This window comes from Harpia harpyja, chromosome W, assembly GCF_026419915.1.
Source record: "Harpia harpyja isolate bHarHar1 chromosome W, bHarHar1 primary haplotype, whole genome shotgun sequence".
NCBI classification, from domain to species: Eukaryota; Metazoa; Chordata; class Aves; order Accipitriformes; family Accipitridae; genus Harpia; species Harpia harpyja.
The window spans coordinates 13,084,932-13,104,572 of NC_068968.1; the positions used below are offsets into that span (position 1 = coordinate 13,084,932).

The following is a 19,641-nucleotide window of genomic DNA, read 5'->3' on the forward strand; positions in this document are numbered from 1 at the left end:
TATGGACCTTACTTCTTTGTTTGCAATCATGGCTTTCTAACTGTTTTCATCTGTACTTGATCATACAGATTGAAGAACAGTAAGAAAGAGTACATATATCAATAGGAGAATTCTGTACAACTAGTGCTAATTCTTCTTGGCCTTAATAATGTCCTTTTGGCAGCAACCAGCATTGTTACGTAACCCTTAGGGTTTTAAGTGGAACTTATTCCTACACTACAAATTCATGTTCCTTAAAAGTTATGTTGTATAACAAATCTAGCTTAGAGAAATCATTAGATTGTCTCTTCCTCACTTAGGTATCCAGTCAAGATTATTGGTTAGTGGATTCACGTTTGTAACATATTTAAGGATAAATTTTATATATATTATATATATATGTAAGAACAATTGTTCTCAGGGTACCCAGCCCCCTGAGCTGGAAGGCAAGGATGAAGAGCAGAATGAAGCCCCTATAATCCAAGGGGAAATGGTTAGTGACCTGCTACACCACTTAGACACACACAAGTCTATGGGGCTGGATGGGATCTATCCAAGGGTGCTGAGGGAGCTGGTAGAAGTGCTCACCAAGCCACATTCCATCATTTATCAGCACTCCTGGCTAACCGGGGAGGTCCCAGTTGACTGGAGGTTAGCAAATGTGACGCCCATCTACAAGAAGGGCCAGAAGGAGGATCTGGGGAACTACAGGCCTGTCAGCCTGACCTCGGTGCCGGGGAAGATTATGGAGCAGATCATCTTGAGCACCATCATGTGACACGCACAGGACAACCAGGGGATCAGGCCCAGCCAGCATGGGTTTATGAAAGGCAGGTCCTGCTTGACCAACCTGATCTCCTTCTATGACAAGGTGACCCACTTAGTGGATGAGGGAAAGGCTGTGGATATTGTTTACCTGGACTTTAGTAAAGCCTTTGACACCGTTTCCCACAGCATTCTCCTAGAGAAACTGGCTGCTCATGGCTTGGATGGGCATACTCTTTGCTGGGTGAAAAAACTGTGGGGATGGCTGGGCCCAAAGAGTTGTGGTGAATGGAGTTAAATCCAGTTGGCAGCGGGTCACAAGAGGTGTTCCCCAGGGCTCAGTATTGGGGCCAGTTCTCTTTATCAGTGATCTGGACGAGGGGATTGAGTGCACCCTCAGCAAGTTTGCAGATGACACCAAGTTGGGAGGGAGGGTTGATCTGCTTGAGGGTAGAAAGGCTCTACAGAGGGATCTGGATCAATGGGCTGAGGCCAACTGTATGAGGTTCAACAAGGCCAAGTGCCAGGTCCTGCACTTGGGTCACAACAACCCCATGCAGTGCTACAGGCTTGGGGAAGAGTGGCTGGAAAGCTGCCTGGCAGAAAAGGACCTGGGGGTGCTGGTTGACAGCCAGCTGAATATGAGCCAGCAGCGTGCCCAGGTGGCCAAGGCAGCCAGTAGTATCCTGGCCTGTATCAGAAATAGTGTGGCCAGCAGGACTAGGGAAGTGATTGTTCCCCTGTATTCAGCACTGGTGAGGCCACACCTTGAGTACTGTGTTCAGTTTTGGGCCCCTCACTACAGGAAAGACACTGAGGTGCTGGAGCATGTCCAGAGAAGGGCAACCAAGTTGGTGAGGGGCCTGGAGCACAAGTCTTATGAGGAGCAGCTGAGGGAGCTGGGGCTGTTTAGTGTGGAGAAGAGGAGGCTGAGGGGAGACCTTATTGCTCTCTACAACTACCTGAAAGGAGGTTGTAGTGAGGTGGGTGCTGGTCTTCTCTGTCAGGTGGCTGGAGATAGGACGAGAGGAAATGGCCTCAAGTTGCGCCGGGGAGGTTTAGATTGGATATTAGAAAAAATTTCTTTGCTGAAAGGGTTGTCAGGTATTGGAACAGGTTGCCCAGGGAAGTGGTGGAGTCACCATCCCTGGAGGTATGTGAAAGACATGTAGATGTGGTGCTTAGGGACATGGTTTAGTGGTGGACTTGGTAGTGTTAGGTTAATGGTTGGACTCGATGATCTTAAGGGACTTTTCCAACCTGAATGATTCCATGATTCTATGAATATGCTGAAAAGAAGTTGTGCTTTCTCAAAATAATCTGTTTTGCTAGCTGCATCATTGCTTTGATCTGGTGTTGGAGTCTGTAGAGGAAGGCAAAGGATACTTAATTTGTTTTACTGTTTCTTTTTATTTATCTTCCTCATTTTCATCCATGTGTATTTTTAAAATAGTCTTGCACATATCCACATTGCTTTCGTATAGGATTTGTAGTAGTATTTCAAAACCTTTGAATGATATTTAAAATATCTGTTAGAAAGGGAAAGCTGTGTTAAATCTCTGTTTATTTGGGCTTGGAGAATTGTCCTGGTTTTGGCTGTGCTAGAGTTAATTTTCTTCTTGGTAGCTGGTACAGTGTGTTTTGGATTTAGTGTGAGAATAATGTTGATAACACATGGATAATTTAGTTGTTGCTAAGTAGTGCTTATCCTAAGTTAAGGATTTTTCAGTTTCCCATGCTCTGCTAGCAGGCAGGTGCACAAGAAGCTGGGAGGGAGCATGGCCAGGACAGCTGACCTGAACTAGGCAAAGGGATATTCCATACCATAGAATGTCATGCTCAGTATATAAACTGGGGGGAGTTGGCTGGGAGGGGTGGATTGCTGCTCAGGCATTGGTCAGCGGGTGGTGAACAATTGCATTGTGCATCACTTGTCTTTTCTTGGGTTTTATTTCTCTCTTCCCCCCCTCATTCTCCTCCCTATGCCACTGGGAGGGAGGAAGGGAGTGAGCAGCTGCGTGGTTCCTAGTTGCTGGCTGGGCTTAAACCATGACAAGAATATACTTGTTCATGACAGAAGGACAACTATAGAGAGGACACCTATACTTTTGATTTGAACTTTAAAACTTGTTGCTCTCTTTAATTCTGTATGCCACTCTGCTGTTGTTCCTAGCTTTGCCAATCTACAAGATGTTGAGAATTGACTAACCTTGCATTTACTGCTTTTGTTGTCATCTACTGCAACAGGCAACAGCCAGGTGCAGGGAGTACTTGTGGAAAACTCCTGTTTTCCAGCAGCCTGAAGACTCTAGGATGAGAGAGGAAATAAACTGGGGCAGATGATGCCTCATACATACAGTTACTCACTAGATACGGATTGATACAGACAGAAGAATATCATACAGGATCTCATGATTTCATTGTCTTCATTCATTTACCGGACAGCAATTTATGTTGGGCCTTCGCATTACAGATGTTAAGGGTAAGAGGATAAAAATGTTTGGAAGTAACAGAGAAGGGTAGGTTTGATTAAGTAACTTTGAAAGAAATGAAAAGCAGGAAGCTGTGGAGAGGAAACAAACATGGAGTAGGATACAAGAAGGAAAAGACAAAGATGAGAGGAAGTGAAACCATGACAGGGAAGAAGTTAGAGGAATAAGGAAAGTCATGAGAAGTAGGGCCTTAAGGGGAGAGAAACACAATAAATTGCTTGTCAGCTTACTTAAAAAATGGAAAATGACATGGTTGACAGTATGAATGAAGTACATGTGATATGTGGCTGGTTTTTTTTTTCTTTTAAGTGGTGTGATTTTTAGCCTAGTAGAGCAGTTATTTTTTGTGGTGGTGGCTAGTAATCCTCATGCAGTGGATATTGAATATGCTTTTGAAGCCTAGATTTATATTGAATTTTTTATCATGTCAGTGTTGCTCCTAGTTTCAATTCTTCCCTTTTCCTTCAGCTATACTGAAAGAGCATAATAGGAGCTCCTCCTCATCTACCACTGATTTGCCTGGGTGTAGAGTATCTCAGTCTTTGCTTGGACATCAGACAGATTCTAGGTCTCGAAACCCATCTTCACCAGATTTTACCATTAGCACTTTGTGCAAATCTGGTGTTACGGCAGCACCATCAGGGAGTACCAGTACTTTATACTCTGTTTCATGGTCTCAGAGTCAGTGCATTTCCTTTTCTGATGAACTTCTTGCAATTAGACCCACAAGCGCAGACAAGAAGGAGCCCCAAAGATTGCATTTTAAAACTGAAAATGCCTGCCTTGCCTCTTCTGCTTTGCTTGGGAATTCTTCTAACAGCTGTGCTTCTGAGGATCAAAGTGACCTTTTCAATAACACTCTATGCCACAAACAATTATTCATTGAAGAAACTGGCATTACTGCTGAAATTTCTTCCGCATCATCTTCAGCACTACTGGACTATAGTTTAGTGTCGTCTTGTGCTTATACAAATAAGGGTATGGCAAGCATGCATTGTGTACTGCTCTTTGCTAATTGACTCCAAAAAGCAAGCTTTGGACTGATTTTTCTTTTGTTATTATTGCTCACCTGATGTTAAAATTAACTCATCTTCTTACTTAGAATGTACTAAACTGCTCGTTAGCACCAACTTCCTTCTAAGTTAGGACAATGAAATAAATATTCAGCTTGAAGTAAGAAGAAAAATTCAAATTATTTAAAGGCATGGCTTTTTCTTACCTGTGCAGAGCTTTGCTTTTCTAGAAATAGGAATATATAGATGTTTTCAGATTAAATAACATTAAATAAATTGGGTTTAAAACTTCCTTTTTAACACCCAGTATTTTGAAGCATGGATGGTATCATGCTAATGCTACATACTAAGAGGGCAAAGGAAAAGTGCATTTGGGCAAGTGGGCCATGACTCACTGAATACCTGTGATACTGCAGCAGAATACTCAATGTTTTGCATGTACTGCCTTCCTGGGGCATAACAAGAATTTTAAAGGAATGACTGATATTTCAGAAGTGAATTTTGAGTTTGCAACTCTTAAGGTGGATGTGGTCAGTATTAGCCTAACTTCTTTCTTCCCAAGTCAGTGATGAAACTCCCATACTTCAATGACGGCAGTTATGCTGAATGCCTGAGAAAATTCCATACTTAAAAATTACATTTTTCAATAACATTAACTGATTTAATTAAAATCAGTACCATCCAGAATAATTTGAGGGAGATGATAGAATGTGCTGCAACGACATAGTCATATGTTAGGGTTTCAGTCTATTTTGAAGTTAATTTTAGATCTGGCATACTCATTGGATGGCATCTAACATTTATTTTGAAGTACAACTCTATTTGGAAAAGTGACTATCTAAAAGTGGCATCTTTGTACTGCTGCCACTATCTGTTAGTTGTGTCTGTTAAGTTTAGAAGGACATGAGGGCAGGTTTGGTTTGGTTTTTTTTTAACTGCTTTTTACTTCTGATAGCTCAGCTAAGAGATAATATGGAATTACTGTGTTCTTGCAATGAACAGAGTAATTTATCTGTTATACTGTTATATACTTATTGAAGTCAGTGGGACTTCAGAGGTCATAATTTGATGTAAACAGAGTTATGCCATTGTCAGCCAGGACCAAATATGAATTTCCACTGAATTTTCCATTTGTGGTGAGACATGAAAGACTGTCCTATATTCTGAATCCATATAGACTATACACAAAAGGGATCTTGGGTAAAACCATCTTCTTACATACAAACCTCTGGGAATAGTTAGTATAAAATCATTTGAGAGCAATGAGAAAGCCCATGATGCCATTTTTAGAGTCACTTTTCAGGGTATTACATAGCCCTATTTTAAAAACATTTATGATTAGTGGTAAATCTTACAAAATGGAGCTTGTAAAATAGGAACTTTTAATAGAAGCATAACTTACAGTTATTCTATTCAAGTGAATACATATTTATGTTCAGTGTGACCTTTCTAATATTGATTTCCTTAAATTTGCTTTCTTTCAGCAAGGCCCACAACTCCTCTTTCTGTAGGCACCATTGTACCCCCTCCAAGGCCTGCTTCAAGACCAAAGTTGTCTACAGGGAAACTTAGTGGAATTAATGAAATAGTATGTATTGATTGTTGGGGTTTTTTTAATTCTCCATTGTAACTCAATTTCAGATATGTCATTTACACTGTTACAGTGGAGTTACTTTCCAGCCAATGTTCAAGGAATCACATACTCAGATTTTCACCATTGCCGGATAGGCATGGCAGTTGTTCATGATAAACATGTTTACTATAACAAAATAGTTCTTAACTGAACTAAAAAGGTCCAAAACATAAATTTTGCATCAGCTGAATGCTTTTAATTGAACAAATCAATAACTTGAAAATTAAAGGATAGCATATGTGTGGGATTAAAGTTTTCAAAATGTGAAATACTAGCGAAGTAATTAACAAAACTCCATTGATTTAGGGATATCACCAAAGCTTTGGGGAATGAGTGGTATTAAGTAGATCTTTATCAGTCATGTGTTGACACAAGTAGCCCTGCTGTGACTTTGCCCTGCCTTTGGTGCTGGTTGGTGGAGGTGGCAGATTGCAGCAGCTGCCCATCAGGATAGCGAGAGGTTGCACGCTGCCTGCATCTCTGCTCACTGCTTGCAGTGCAGGTCCACCTGCTGATAAGGAATGTGGCAAAGATGACAGCATATCAGACCAAGCCATGCTTAATCTCTTCTATGAATATTGTGATTCTTTGCGTTTCGTTTGACTTACTGACTTGGAAAAATTTTACTGTGGTAAGATCCTCTTACTGTCTTTCAAAGTAGCAAGATACTTTCACCATATTCTCATTATGAAAAAAATTCTGGTCTTATGCTGAAACACTGTTTAATTCTTTTGCTTTTCTGTAATGTTATAAGGTCAGAATAAGGTTCATTTTGAGATTCTTTTCTTATTCCAGTATAAAATTGTAGTAATTGCTCTTAGACCAAGAAATCTGTTCTTCATATCATCAGAATTAGAGAAGAATTTAGCTGGTACTGTTCTGCTATAAAGTATGATTCTGCACAAAGTTACATTTTTTAGAAATTGGCTATTATCTGGATACAAGTAGAAGATTGTGAGTTGTCTTCACTATATGCCACCTCCTTTTACAATTCCCACAGTCTCTATAAAAGTCATATACTCAGTGACAAGCGTGATAGAACCAAAATAAAAAAAACAATTACCCAACCAAAGATGCTTCAGGAGTTCCAGTACCTTTTAGATAGGTTAATCCCAAAATGATCATTAGTTATTTTAAACTAATACCTTAACAGTTAAATGGATCATAAAACTATCCAAAGATTTAGGGTGGAAGGGACTTTTGAAGATCTCCTCTAGGCCAATGTCCTGCTCAAGGAAGGGCTAACTTCAAAACTGCATCAGGTTGCTCAGGGACATGCTGAGTTTTGAAAATCTCTGGGGAGGGAGGTCTCACAACCTCTTTGGGCAACCTGTCCCAGGGCTTAACCACAAGGTTACAAGAAGGAATTTTTTTCCCCGATGTTCAGCTGAAATTTCCTTTGTTATAGCTCTTGCACCTCTGAATAGAGCCTGACTCCATCTTCTTTGTAGCTAGTGAAAATCTGCTAGTAGATCCCTCCTTAGGCTTCTCTTCTCCAGGCTGAACAAACCCAGGTCCTTCAGCCTCTTCCTCTCTCTCATGTCCTCCAGTCCTCAACTATTTTAGTTGCCCTCTGTTGGACTTGCTTCCAGTTTGTTAGTAGCTCTCCTTTAGCTCTGAAAATCCACATTTGCTGCACATATACACAGGGCTATAGGCTTAGGTTCTGCTACTGTGTTATAGCACAATTATTGACAGGCTGTTACATAATCAAATACATTAGACTTAACTACCCAGGAAAAAAATTAATAAGCTATGAAATAATGGAATTGATTCCCATAGAAAATGTGGGGTCTCTGTTTTATGCTAAAAACTAGGCTAGATAAAGTATTAAAAGAAATATGTTGAGAAACACTATGAAATTTATTGGGGAATGAAATTAAGAACTCTTCTATTTACAGTCTTTTTTTCATCTTTTTTTAAAACCACTTTCTGTCTCTCTAATACTCTTGTGATCTCTTGTGTTTAGCCTAGGCCGTTCAGCCCTCCATTGACCTCTAACTCAAGTCCACCACCTGCAGCTCCCTTGGCACATGCAGAGAGCATTTCCTCAATATCCTCTTCTGCTTCCCTCAGTGCAGCAAGCACACCTATAGTTGGTAAGTTAAATTAACCATTTTAACTCATTTTAGAAATGGTATAATTCTGCCACTGAGTTCCACCTGTTAGGAAAACCACTCCTTGGAGTTAGTTGTTCCATATGTGAGTCCAGTCTAGGTACTTCAAGTATCCTTTGCAATACCTGCTTCTAAATGACACTGAGAGACAGGACAGTGGATTTGACTAGATCGGATCATAGATGCAATTATGGCATGTTCTTTAGTGAAATATTTTTCAAAATTAAAATATTCCATTAATTTGTATTTGGTGTGCTTGTATACCTATTCATCAAGCACAAAGCACAACATTATCATGTATTTGTTCAGAAGATGTTATTGTAGATGTACGGAAATATTTTGGGATACTGATAAATTTGAATTAATATAAATGCTCACAAAGTTGAGTTCTTTTTATGTTATTTTTATTTTGTTTGTTATCCTGTAATTGCAGTTTCCAAAAAAATGAAACTAATGCATCTTTTTCTTCAAGTTACTGAAGTATATAAGCTAAACAGAGGTGTTTAGTAAAAGCAAAACAACCAACCAAACAATAAAGCTGAAGACGAAAAGCAAATCAGTCTTCCTGTGCTGCCACTAATTTCAGAAGGTTTTCTCATGTTTTTAAAGTTCTTCAGTTATGATACTTGATTATAACAAATAACAAGGAGACTTGGGGGGGTATTTGTGGGGGTTTTTTAAAAGACATTTTAACTTGTTTCTGTAGCAGAATTGAAGTATTTCATTCCTGAACACTATTACCACTTTAGTCCCAAGTTAAATCAGAGTCTTGAGTTAACACTCAGTTATCTATGAATGTTACTGATGCCAAGGATTCCTCACCCAGGCTCAGAACCTCAGAAGAGCATCTGCACAGCTTCTAGTGGGAGTTCTGCATTGAAAGCAATGCAGCTGTTTCCACCCTGTGAAGGACCAAAGCTAGTAAGGTCTGCCTAGCCTTAGCTGCTACAGTGCTGGCACAGTTCAGTGTCCACCAGTTTCCCAAATGCTGAGAAGCATCATAGAAAGATAACTGATATTTTGGTTGCCAGAGTCCATCCAGGCTCACTTCCTCAGGCCTCAGCACTGGTGCCAAGGAACCAGAAGTTGGTGGCAGCAGCATCAATAGCCCCAGCTCTGTGTGTGTTATTGGAGACAGTGACAGTGAAATCGTGAGGTGAGGGAGGAGGTAAGGAGGTGTGTGCTGACACCAAGGTTTGACATGGTTATTAACCTGGCCTAGCAAAAATAAATTAGTCCAGTTCTATCTGCACTGATTGTATGAATTAAATAGTCCTGGAGAGCTGGGAAGGGCAGTGCAGACAGCTGAATGGTTTTGGGGCATGAGGATACACTCTGCACTACTGTCTGTATTTTTTTGGCTTTTGTACAATCCAGTGTTTCCATCACCCCATTTGTTCTGAATAATGGAGAATTGACTATAATTATCTTGTTCCAAGTGAACTTGTAGGCATGCATAATTGAATTTTTTATGCTTTAGCCTTGTTTTCATTTGTAAAGTATTTTTTTATATATTAAATTGTTTAACATCTATAACATCTATTTTTGCTTGAAATATTTTGTTTTCTTGCAATGTTTTGTTTCATTTAAACATAATAGAGGATGATCTTTTGATTGGAACACTTCCTACAATTGAAAAGCTTTGTGAGACACCACCAGGTATTGTACTAGAAGCAGATTTACATGTTAACTTATCATCCTAATGCACTACAGCTAATAACATTGTATTTCTTTTGAAACATTTCTCCAGCTATTTCTGGTGTCTGGTAGATACAAGTAACTTGAAAGCTCAACTACTTAACAAGTTATATGTTGCTGAAGTCACCAAAACTTGTTATAACCACTTTTATACAACATAATCTTCTATCTATTCCCCCCCCCAAAACAAGCTGAAAATTGGTCTTGTTTCTTCAGTTTGTCATTACTACTTTCTTGGAAGAAAAGGGAATATATTTTTACTGTGACAATCCTTATTCTCATAAGACAAGTAGATAAAACCATTTCTATATTTCTAAGTAACACAAAGCTTTGAAGATATAGAAAATAAAGATAATATTTTTATACGGTTTATTTTTATGATAGCAATTTAGCCAATATTAAAATTACCTGAATCATTGTTCCTAAACTGAACTAAAACCATCTGATCAGACTTATTTGCCCCTTTTTATGGCCAATGATGCAGTCTTTTATTCTGCAGTTTGGCAACCTCCTCGAGTGTGTCAGTGCAACTGTTTGCATGGTTGTGTCAATAGCTCTTGAGTCAGCACAGCTGAAGGGCTGTTAACAGTGGTTGGAGCTGAGGCAGGTGGCAGGGCATCAAAGCCAGATTTGCTGGTGCTGCTGAAGGTCCTAGAACTGGACTTGTGAGCTGGACTGCAGCCAGAGATACAGTGAGTCTGCCTTGGCACAGCTCTGTGACATCCCATACCTCTGAGAGCTTGCAGCAGGCATGTGATACAGGCTGTTTCAGCAGTGGTACAAAAAAATTAGTAAGATGCTCTCCACTACACTACCACACTAATAAAAAACTTCCAGTATTGTCTTTTATATTCAGTACACATATAAAACACTACTGAAAAGTAAAATCCCATGACAACCGGTTTTGTCAATTATACACACACACTTCAAAAAGCCTTAGTTGAGGTCTGAGTTGATTTTTATAGCAATGCATTGGAACTTTGTTGTGTAGGCACAGGCATCTGTGAAGGCTGATGCAGGCCTGGTAATTATTTTTCTTGTAAACTGCTGTGTATTTCTAGGTACCTCCAAGGTACTCCTAGAATCTTTACTATGTAAACATTAGAAAACTTTGCAAAATACTTCTCCAACAGTTTCTGCTTGGGAATTGTAATCTTTGTTGGCTGAAATAGTTAAAAGAATGTTCAACAGTTCACTTATGTGGGGTAACATTAATGTATGTGCATTTATGTTCATATATACCATAACTGAATTCTTTGCATTTCTGTGACTAATTTATCATAATTTTTCCATGCTATAAGCATACAATAGGGACTTTTTTAAAGTATTGTAGTTAACATCTAATTTCCTTTGGATCTGTTGACTTCAGTTTCATCAGTAGCCATTAGTGTTCTTCTGTCTCATGTATTTCCTTGTGTCTGTCCATTTACAAAATGTCATACTCGTAGTCCTGTTTTTTTAGGCTGCTAAACAGTGTTTTGATGGTGTGATTGTACTGTACTATGTTTATATTTTTCCACATCCTTTTCAAGTAATACTTCAGACTCTGCTGTGACCTTGATGGTAGTAATCTCTTGTAAAAATGACAGGTGTAGTCAACCATTCTGAAATCTATTGCTAAGCTTTTTGAAAATTAAACCTATACGCTGTATGTATTCTAGGTGTTTCACGTGGTTCCAGCCCTGTCAGACTTGGAAACCAGGACACCTTGCCTGTTGCAGTAGCCCTTACTGAATCTGTTAACGCCTACTTTAAAGGAGCAGATCCCACAAAGTTAGTTAAATAGTGAATTGTTTTGAATGTAATAAATTACAATAAGAAAACACACTAGTTCTGGTTTTAATATTTTTGGGGAAAATGTATATACATTAGAAGGGGGATTCACGGGGTTTTTTCCCCCGATTATAAGTGACAGCAGTGGCTTATCACTCTCTATTGGCCTAGGAGTTCATATATCCCTACTTTACAAAAATGTGTTCAATGAGAACACTGAAAATGAGAAGGGTTTTTATTATAGTCAGGTAGGTGCTACATGTAAATTTGGGCAGCTTAAAAGCACTTCATTCCCTCTGTCACATTGCTTGCTATGCTACTTAGGCCTTGCCTAAGCATAGTCGTGCCATGTTTTCAAAGCCTGAAAAATATCCACCTTTACTACTGTATGCTTAACCAGCTAAACTTTTTTCTTATTTCATCTGACTTCCAAGTTGAAAGTGATAGTACATTGTCATAGTGCCACATTATCCTCATTTGAAATTGATTTTCTGTGTTGAATTCAGCTCATCAGATTGTAAAAGTACAATGATTGCTTTAAAATTAGTATTAAAATTAGGCAGTTAATGAGTTGCAATAAAACTGATGTTTTCCTTTTCGTCTAGATGTATTGTGAAGATCACTGGTGATATGACAGTATCATTCCCAAGTGGGATTATTAAAGTCTTCACCAGCAACCCATCTCCAGCTGTGCTCTGCTTCAGGGTAAAAAACACAAGTAAACTAGAGCAGATTCTTCCAAATGCACAACTTGTATACAGGTTTTGTATATTTTTTTTTTAATATAAAAGTAAACTACATGATTTGTAAAATGTGAATTGTTATATATATAAATCAGAATTCTCTACAGTCTTGTTAATTTGCTTATACATAATTTAATTTCCTGAACTAATCTTGTTTAGCTCAGTTTCTTTCCACTGCCACCATTAAAAATTTCAGTGATTACTGGACTTGAAACTTATGCTGAATATAACAGGAGCCATAAAAAATAGTTTGCAAATGTAGCTGTGGGTTTTTTTACACATAAATAAAATGGTTTAATAACATTTTAAAAAATTAAAAAAAAAACCCAAACCACAAACAAACCTTTTTTCTAATCAAACTACATGAACAATATAACTAATTACAAATATAGAGAAAAATTAGATGTCAAAAATAGGACACATGGATTTCCTTATACAGTAGTAACTATGGTAAGAGTAAATTATGAAACAGTAGCCTTAAATAGAAAACAAGTAGTAGGAGCTACACCTAATCTCATTTGTCAGTTATTAGTGTATCTTTTAAGCTGTATCATTTCTACAGTAGATCAGATCCATTACATAACTATATCTCTCAAGTGTATAGCAGCATGCTTAGGAGAATTCTTAAGAATTTAAAAAAAAAAAGAAAACAAGTGTAAAAGCAGATATCTGTTTCAGCTGAGCAGTTTCGCTTTCATTTATTGGAGAAATTATTTGAAAACCAGTTAAACACTTCTAGATGCTACATTTGTTAAATTACTGAAATAACTTGAAACAATCAAACCATATGCATCCATTCTTTTGTATTTAATTTCATTTTGATCATTCATACTTAATGTAATGAACGTTTCATACAAAATTAATTTATTGTTCTTTGACAATATAACTGAAATGTTAGCAGAGCCATATCTGACAGTGAATTATACTGAAAAATTATATTTTGGAAAAAAGTGAAAATGTCTAGTATTCTTGTCTGAGTGCTGTAACACTTCACCTCTAATTAGAAAGGATGTATGTACTGGATATTTATGAAGTTAAACCCGTATGGTGGTAATTTGACTTTTCATCATATACTGCAATGACTGTTGTTTGCTTAGTATTTATAGAGATGGAACTTTTTAATGTGAGTGATATTTGTGGAGACATCAGAATTTCTGTTTTGAATTACACTTGGTTGTGGAGCAGCAGAAGGATTTTGCTACTGGTTTCATTTGTTTAAATTTTGGAAGGCCTCTGTGATAAGTGTTTATCTATATATTTTATGGGAAATGGAAATTGCATGAATGACAATACTGTATTGACAACCAAATTCTAAGTAAATTGGACAGGCTACTGGTATGTAAGTCACTGTTCTAGGCCATTCAATCTATTGCAGTCATATTTACTGTGTTCCAGGTGCTCGTTTTCAGCTTTCACTCTGTGCACACGCGCTCTGCATGCCTCCTTAGGGATGGATGCAGTTCCTCTATGTATCCACAGATGATCCGTGGAGCTCTTGAATTCTTAAGTGATTTGAATTTTCTTTCTGAATTGCTTTTCTTAAAAGTTTTATCCTTATTAAAAAATAAACCTGATGCAACCAAAGCTGAAAATATTCTTGATCTGCAAAACATTTTCATGCTCCAATAGCTCCCAACCAGGATTTTGCATCTGCAGTCGTGTGCAGTCTTACCTACATATAGATATTATATAATAAATTGTTACTAAGATTGAATGTAACTATAAGTATCTGGGGAACAATTGTTTATAATTTGAAAATCACTTTTATTGAAAAAAATTTTGAAAGCTTACACTCTCTATAAATATGTGAAAGTGTGGTAATACATACAGCACAAATCTTAATTCAGTGCATTAGTGAAGCTATGTCATAACAAAAACTAATTATGATTTTAGGATTTATTCCAAATTGGATAACATTCCTTTTCAAAGACCACTTTCATCCCTACCTCCCACACATTCTCACAGCACCTGATTGTATTAAAATTGTGTTTTATTAAATGTAAAATCTAAATTCAGCATTAACTCCATCTTGTGATGCAGATCATCAGTGGAGGAAACTCACTGCTCCACAACCTGGAAGGAGAATTTTTACCAGATAAAACAAGCAGTTAATTTGTCTTAATATTTAGGAAGGTACAATTATGTGTTAAAAAGCATTAGAACAAATTCTTGCTTGAAATAGTGAAGGGGAAAGATCTAGTCTTAATTTTTAGACATCTGAAATAATAAAACTCAGTGTCGCCTTCTGATTCCTACCTTTCTTTTTCTTTGTAGTGATCAGTCACAAAGTGACTCCAGTACTAAGGATTTTTGGATGAACATGCAAGCTATAACTGTCTACCTCAAGAAATTATCAGAGCAGAATCCATCTGCCTCCTATTATAATGTGGATGTTTTAAAGTATCAGGTAAACACTTTTTTCCCTTTGGAATTTTTTAAGGAACTCTGGCAGATTTCATATCTATACAGACACTATAAGAATTGTTCTTTGCCTGCTTGCATGCAGATGAACTGTCATCCCTCATCTAGGCCAATTCTGTTTATGTCACTGTTTCCAATGCATAGGCTCTGCCCAGGCTCAGTGCATTCATGTTATGCCTTCATGTCATTCCCTGTTCATTCATGACCTGTTTCAGCTTGCTCACACTTCAGTCCAATTCACATGTGCAAGCTTCAAACACTGCTTCTTTAGGTATTTGTTAACAAAGCTAAGTTTTCCTTGAATTTAGGGGGTTTGGTGGGAGTTTGAGTTTGTAATTATATTGTATTTTGATTTTGTCATTGCATAATTTTTGGATGCTATAGCTAATCAGCTGTAATATATGAGAATGCATGATGTTCTCACCTCTCATAATATAATAGAACAACTCATCCTGGAAACCATTTACAAGCACATGGAGGACAAGAAAGTCATCAGGAGTAGTCAGCATGGATTCACCAAGGGGAAGTCATGCTTGACCAACTTGATAAACTTCTATGATGAAACGACTAGCCTGGTAGATGAGGGGAGAGCAGTGGATATTGTCTACCTAGACTTCAGGAAGGCTTTCAACACTGTCTCCCATAGCATCCTCATAGAGAAGCTATTGAAGTATGGGCTGGATGAGCAGATATTGAGGTGGATTGAAAACTGGCTGAACAGCCAGGCCCAGAGGGTGATGGTCAGTGGCATGAGGTCTAGTTGGAGGCCAGTAACTAGCCAGTGTACCCCAGGGTCAATACTGTGGCCAATCCTGTTTAACATCTTCATTAAAGATCTGGATGAGGGGGCAGAGTGTACGTACCCTCATCATGTTTGCTGATGATGCCAAACTGGGAGGAGTGGCTGATAGGCCAGAGGGTTGTGCTGCCATCCAGGGGGACCTCAACAGGCTGGGGAAATGGGCTGACAGGAACCTCATGAAGTTCAACAAGGGGAAGTGCACAGTCCTGCACCTGGGGAGGAACAACCCCAGGCACCAGTATATGCTGGGGGCCACCCAGCTGGAAAGCAGCTTGGCAGAAAAGGACCTGGAGCTCCTGGTGGACACAAAGTTGAACATGAGCCAGCAATGTGCCCTTGCAGCAAAAAAGGCTAATGGTATCCTGAGCTGTATTAGGCAAAATATTGCCAGCAGGTTGAGGGAGGTGTGATCCTTCCCCTCTGCTCAGCACTAGTGAGGCCACACCTGGAGTCCTGTGTTCAGTTCTGGGATTCTCAGTACGAGAGAGACATGGAGCTACTGGAGACAGTCCAGTGAAGGGCCACAAAGATGATGAAGGGACTGGAGCATCTCTCCTATGAGGAAAGGCTGAGAGCTGGGACTGTTCAGCCTGGAGAAGAGAAGGCTCAGGGGTGATCTCATCCATGTGTATAAATACCTGAAGGGAGAGTGCAAAGAAGACAGAGCCAGGCTCTTTTCTATGGTGCCTGGTGACAGGACTAGAGGCAATGGGCACAAACTGAAACACAGGAGGTTCTGCCTGAATATCAGGAAGCACTTTTTGACTGTAAGGGTGACCGAGCACTGGAACAGGTTGTCCAGAGAGCTTGTGGAGTCTCCCTCCTTGGAGATCTTCAAAAGCCATCTGGACATGGTCCTGGGCAACTGGCTCTAGGTGGCCCTCATTGAGCCAGGGGGGTTGGACAAGAAGACCTCCAGAGGTCCCTTCCAACCTCAACCATTCTGTGTGATTCTGTGAGAAGAGGTTCTGGCTGTCAACAAAAAATCTTCATGAAAATTCAAGACACAGTGACTCTCCTCAAAAGGGAGAACAGGGCTTTGCTAGGCCTGCACTGAGATGGTTGAACATCTGAGCCAATTGCCTCTACATCAAAAAACAAAAGGAACCTAGCAGTGCAGCTATTAATATCATTGTAGCTTTCCACATCCTCTCAATATAGTTTAAAATCTTGGCATACTGAATCTATAAAAAACATGTTAGGTACACAGAGAATTCCTGAGAAAGATGGAAGGAACAGAACATATCTTTGGATTGCAGAAATGAGTACTGTGGAAGAATGAGATCTATTTAAGATCTTTACTGTTTGGGGGAAAAATGAGGCAGTAGCATAAAATCATAGACCTTTAAGATCAAGTCCAACTGTCAACCATGCCCACTAAACCATGTCGTGAAGTGCCTTGTCTACATGTCTTTCACATACCTCCAGGGATGGTGACTCCACCACTTCCCTGGGCAGCCTGTTCCAATGCCTGACAACCCTTTCAGCAAAGAAATTTTTTCTAATATCCAATCTAAACCTCCCCGGCGCAACTTGAGGCCATTTCCTCTCGTCCTATCTCCAGCCACCTGACAGAAAAGACCAGCACCCACCTCACTACAACCTCCTTTCAGGTAGTTGTAGAGAGCAGTAAGGTCTCCCCTCAGCCTCTTCTTCTCCACACTAAACAACCCCAGTTCCCTCAGCTGCTCCTCATAAGACTTGTGCTCCAGGCCCCTCACCAACTTGGTTGCCCTTCTCTGGACATGCTCCAGCACCTCAGTGTCTTTCCTGTAGTGAGGGGCCCAAAACTGAACACAGTACTCAAGGTGTGGCCTCACCAGTGCCGAGTACAGGGGAACAATCACTTCCCTAGTCCTGCTGGCCACACTATTTATGATGCAGGCCAGGATGCTGTTGGCCGCCTTGGCCACGCTGCTGGCTCATATTCAGCTGGCTGTCAACCAGCACCCCCAGGTCCTTTTCTGCCAGGCAGTGTTCCAGCCACTCTTCCCCAAGCCTGTAGCACTGCATGGGGTTGTTGTGATCCAAGTGCAGGACCTGGCACTTGGCCTTGTTGAACCTCATACAATTGGCCTCGACCCATCAATCCAGCCTGTCCAGATCCCTCTGTAGAGCCTTTCTACCCTCAAGCAGATCAACCCTCCCTCCCAACTTGGTGTCATCTGCAAACTTGCTGAGGGTGCACTCGATCCCCTTGTCCAGATCATTGATAAAGATATTAAACAGAACTAGCCCCAATACTGAGCCCTGGGGAACACCTCTTGTGACCCGCTGCCAACTGGATTTAACTCCATTCACCACAACTCTTTGGGCCCAGCCATCCCCACAGTTTTTTCACCCAGCAAAGAGTATGCCCATCCAAGCCATGAGCAGCCAGTTTCTCTAGGAGAATGCTGTGGGAAACGGTGTCAAAGGCTTGTCCACAGCCTTTCCCTCATCCACTAGGCGGGTCACCTTGTCATAGAAGGAGATGAGGTTGGTCAAGCAGGACCTGCCTTTCATAAACCCATGCTGGCTGGGCCTGATCCCCTGGTTGTCCTGCACATGCCATGTGAGTGCACTCAAGATGAACTGTTCCATAATCTTCCCCGGCACCGAGGTCAGGCTGACAGGCCTGTAGTTCCCCAGATCCTCCCTCCGACCCTTCTTGTAAATGGGCATCACTTTGGCAAGCCTCCAGTCATCTGGGACCTCCCCTGTTGACCAGGACTGCTGATAAATGATGGAGAGTGGCTTGGCAAGCACCTCTGCCAGCTCCCTCAGTACTCTTGGATGGATTCCATCTGGTCCCATAGATTTGTGAGTGTCCAGGAGGTGTAGCAGGTCACTAACTATTTCCTCCCGGATTATGGGGGGTATATTCTGCTCTCCGTCCCTGTCTTCCAGCTCAGGGGGCTGAGTACCCTGAGGAAAACTGGTCTCCCTATTAAAGACTGAGGCAAAGAAGGCATTAAGTACCTCAGCCTTTTCCTCGTCTTTGGTGGCAATGTTCCCGTCTGTATCCAATAAAGGATAGATATTCTCCTTGGCTCTCTTTTTGTTGTTAACATATTTGTAAAAACGTTTTTTGTTGTCCCTTACGATAGTGGCCAGATTGAGTTCTAGCTGAGTTTTTGCCTTTCTAATTTTCTCTCTGCATGACCTAACAAGATCCCTGTACTCCTCCAGAGTTGCCTGCCCTTTCTTCCAAAGATGATAAACTCTCCTTTTTTTCCTGAGTCCCAGCAAAAGCTCCCTGTTCAGCCAGGCCAGTCGTCTTCCCCGACGGTTCGTCTTGCGGTGCATGGGAATAGCCTGGTCCTGAGCCTTTAAGACTTCCTTCTTGAAGAATGTCCAGCCTTCCTGGACCCCTTTGCCCTTCAGGATTGTCTCCTAAGGGACTCTCTCAACCAGTGTCCTGAACAGGCCAAAGTTTGCCCTCTGGCAGTCCATAGTGGTGGATTTGCTGACCCCCTTCCTTAACTCACCAAGAATCGAGAATTCTATCGTTTCATGGTTGCTAAGCCCAAGACAGCCTCCGACAACCACATCTCCCACCAGTCCTTCTCTGTTTGTAAACAGTAGGTCTAGCAAGGCTCCTCCTCTGGTAGGCTCACCTACCAGCTGTGTCAGGAAGTTATCTTCCACACACTCCAGGAACCTCCTAGACTGCTTACTCTCTGCCATGCTGTATTTCCAGCAGACGTCTGGAAAGTTGAAGTCCCCCACGAGAACAAGGGCACACGATTGTGAGACTACTGCCAGCTGCTTGTAGAATGATTCATCCATCTCTTCAACCTGGTTGGGTGGTCTGTAACAGACTCCCAGCACAATATCTGCCTTGTTGGCCTTCCCTCTCATCCTCACCCATAAGCACTCAACCTTATCATCACAGTCGTGGAGCTCTGTACAATCAAAACACTCCCTAACATAGAGAGCCACCCCTCCACCTCTCCTTCCTTGCCTATCCCTTCTGAAGAGCTGATAGCCATCTATTGCAGCACTCCAGTCATGGGAGTCATCCCACCATGTTTCTGTGATGGCGACTAAGTCATATCTATCCTGCTGCACAATGGCTTCCAGCTCCTCCTGTTTATTGCCCATGCTGCGTGCATTGGCATAGATGCGCTTGAGCTGGGCTATGGATTCCACCCCCAACATTAGCATGCCGTCCCCAGGCTCATCTCTGGTGAGCCTAGTTTTATCCCCTTCCCCCTTCAAAC

At 40.6% G+C, this 19,641-nt stretch overlaps 1 protein-coding gene across 1 annotated transcript in view; it reads left to right on the forward strand.

Annotated features, from left to right (window-relative positions):
• The window catches only part of FCHO2 (FCH and mu domain containing endocytic adaptor 2), a 118,658-nt gene that overhangs the window by 88,855 nt on the left and 10,162 nt on the right, over positions 1-19,641 (forward strand). The window contains exons 18-22 of the mRNA XM_052775405.1: positions 5,734-5,837; positions 7,852-7,981; positions 11,359-11,470; positions 12,076-12,231; positions 14,488-14,620. Coding sequence (XP_052631365.1) covers positions 5,734-5,837; positions 7,852-7,981; positions 11,359-11,470; positions 12,076-12,231; positions 14,488-14,620 — 635 coding nt within the window. The remainder of the gene's footprint in view (positions 1-5,733; positions 5,838-7,851; positions 7,982-11,358; positions 11,471-12,075; positions 12,232-14,487; positions 14,621-19,641) is intronic.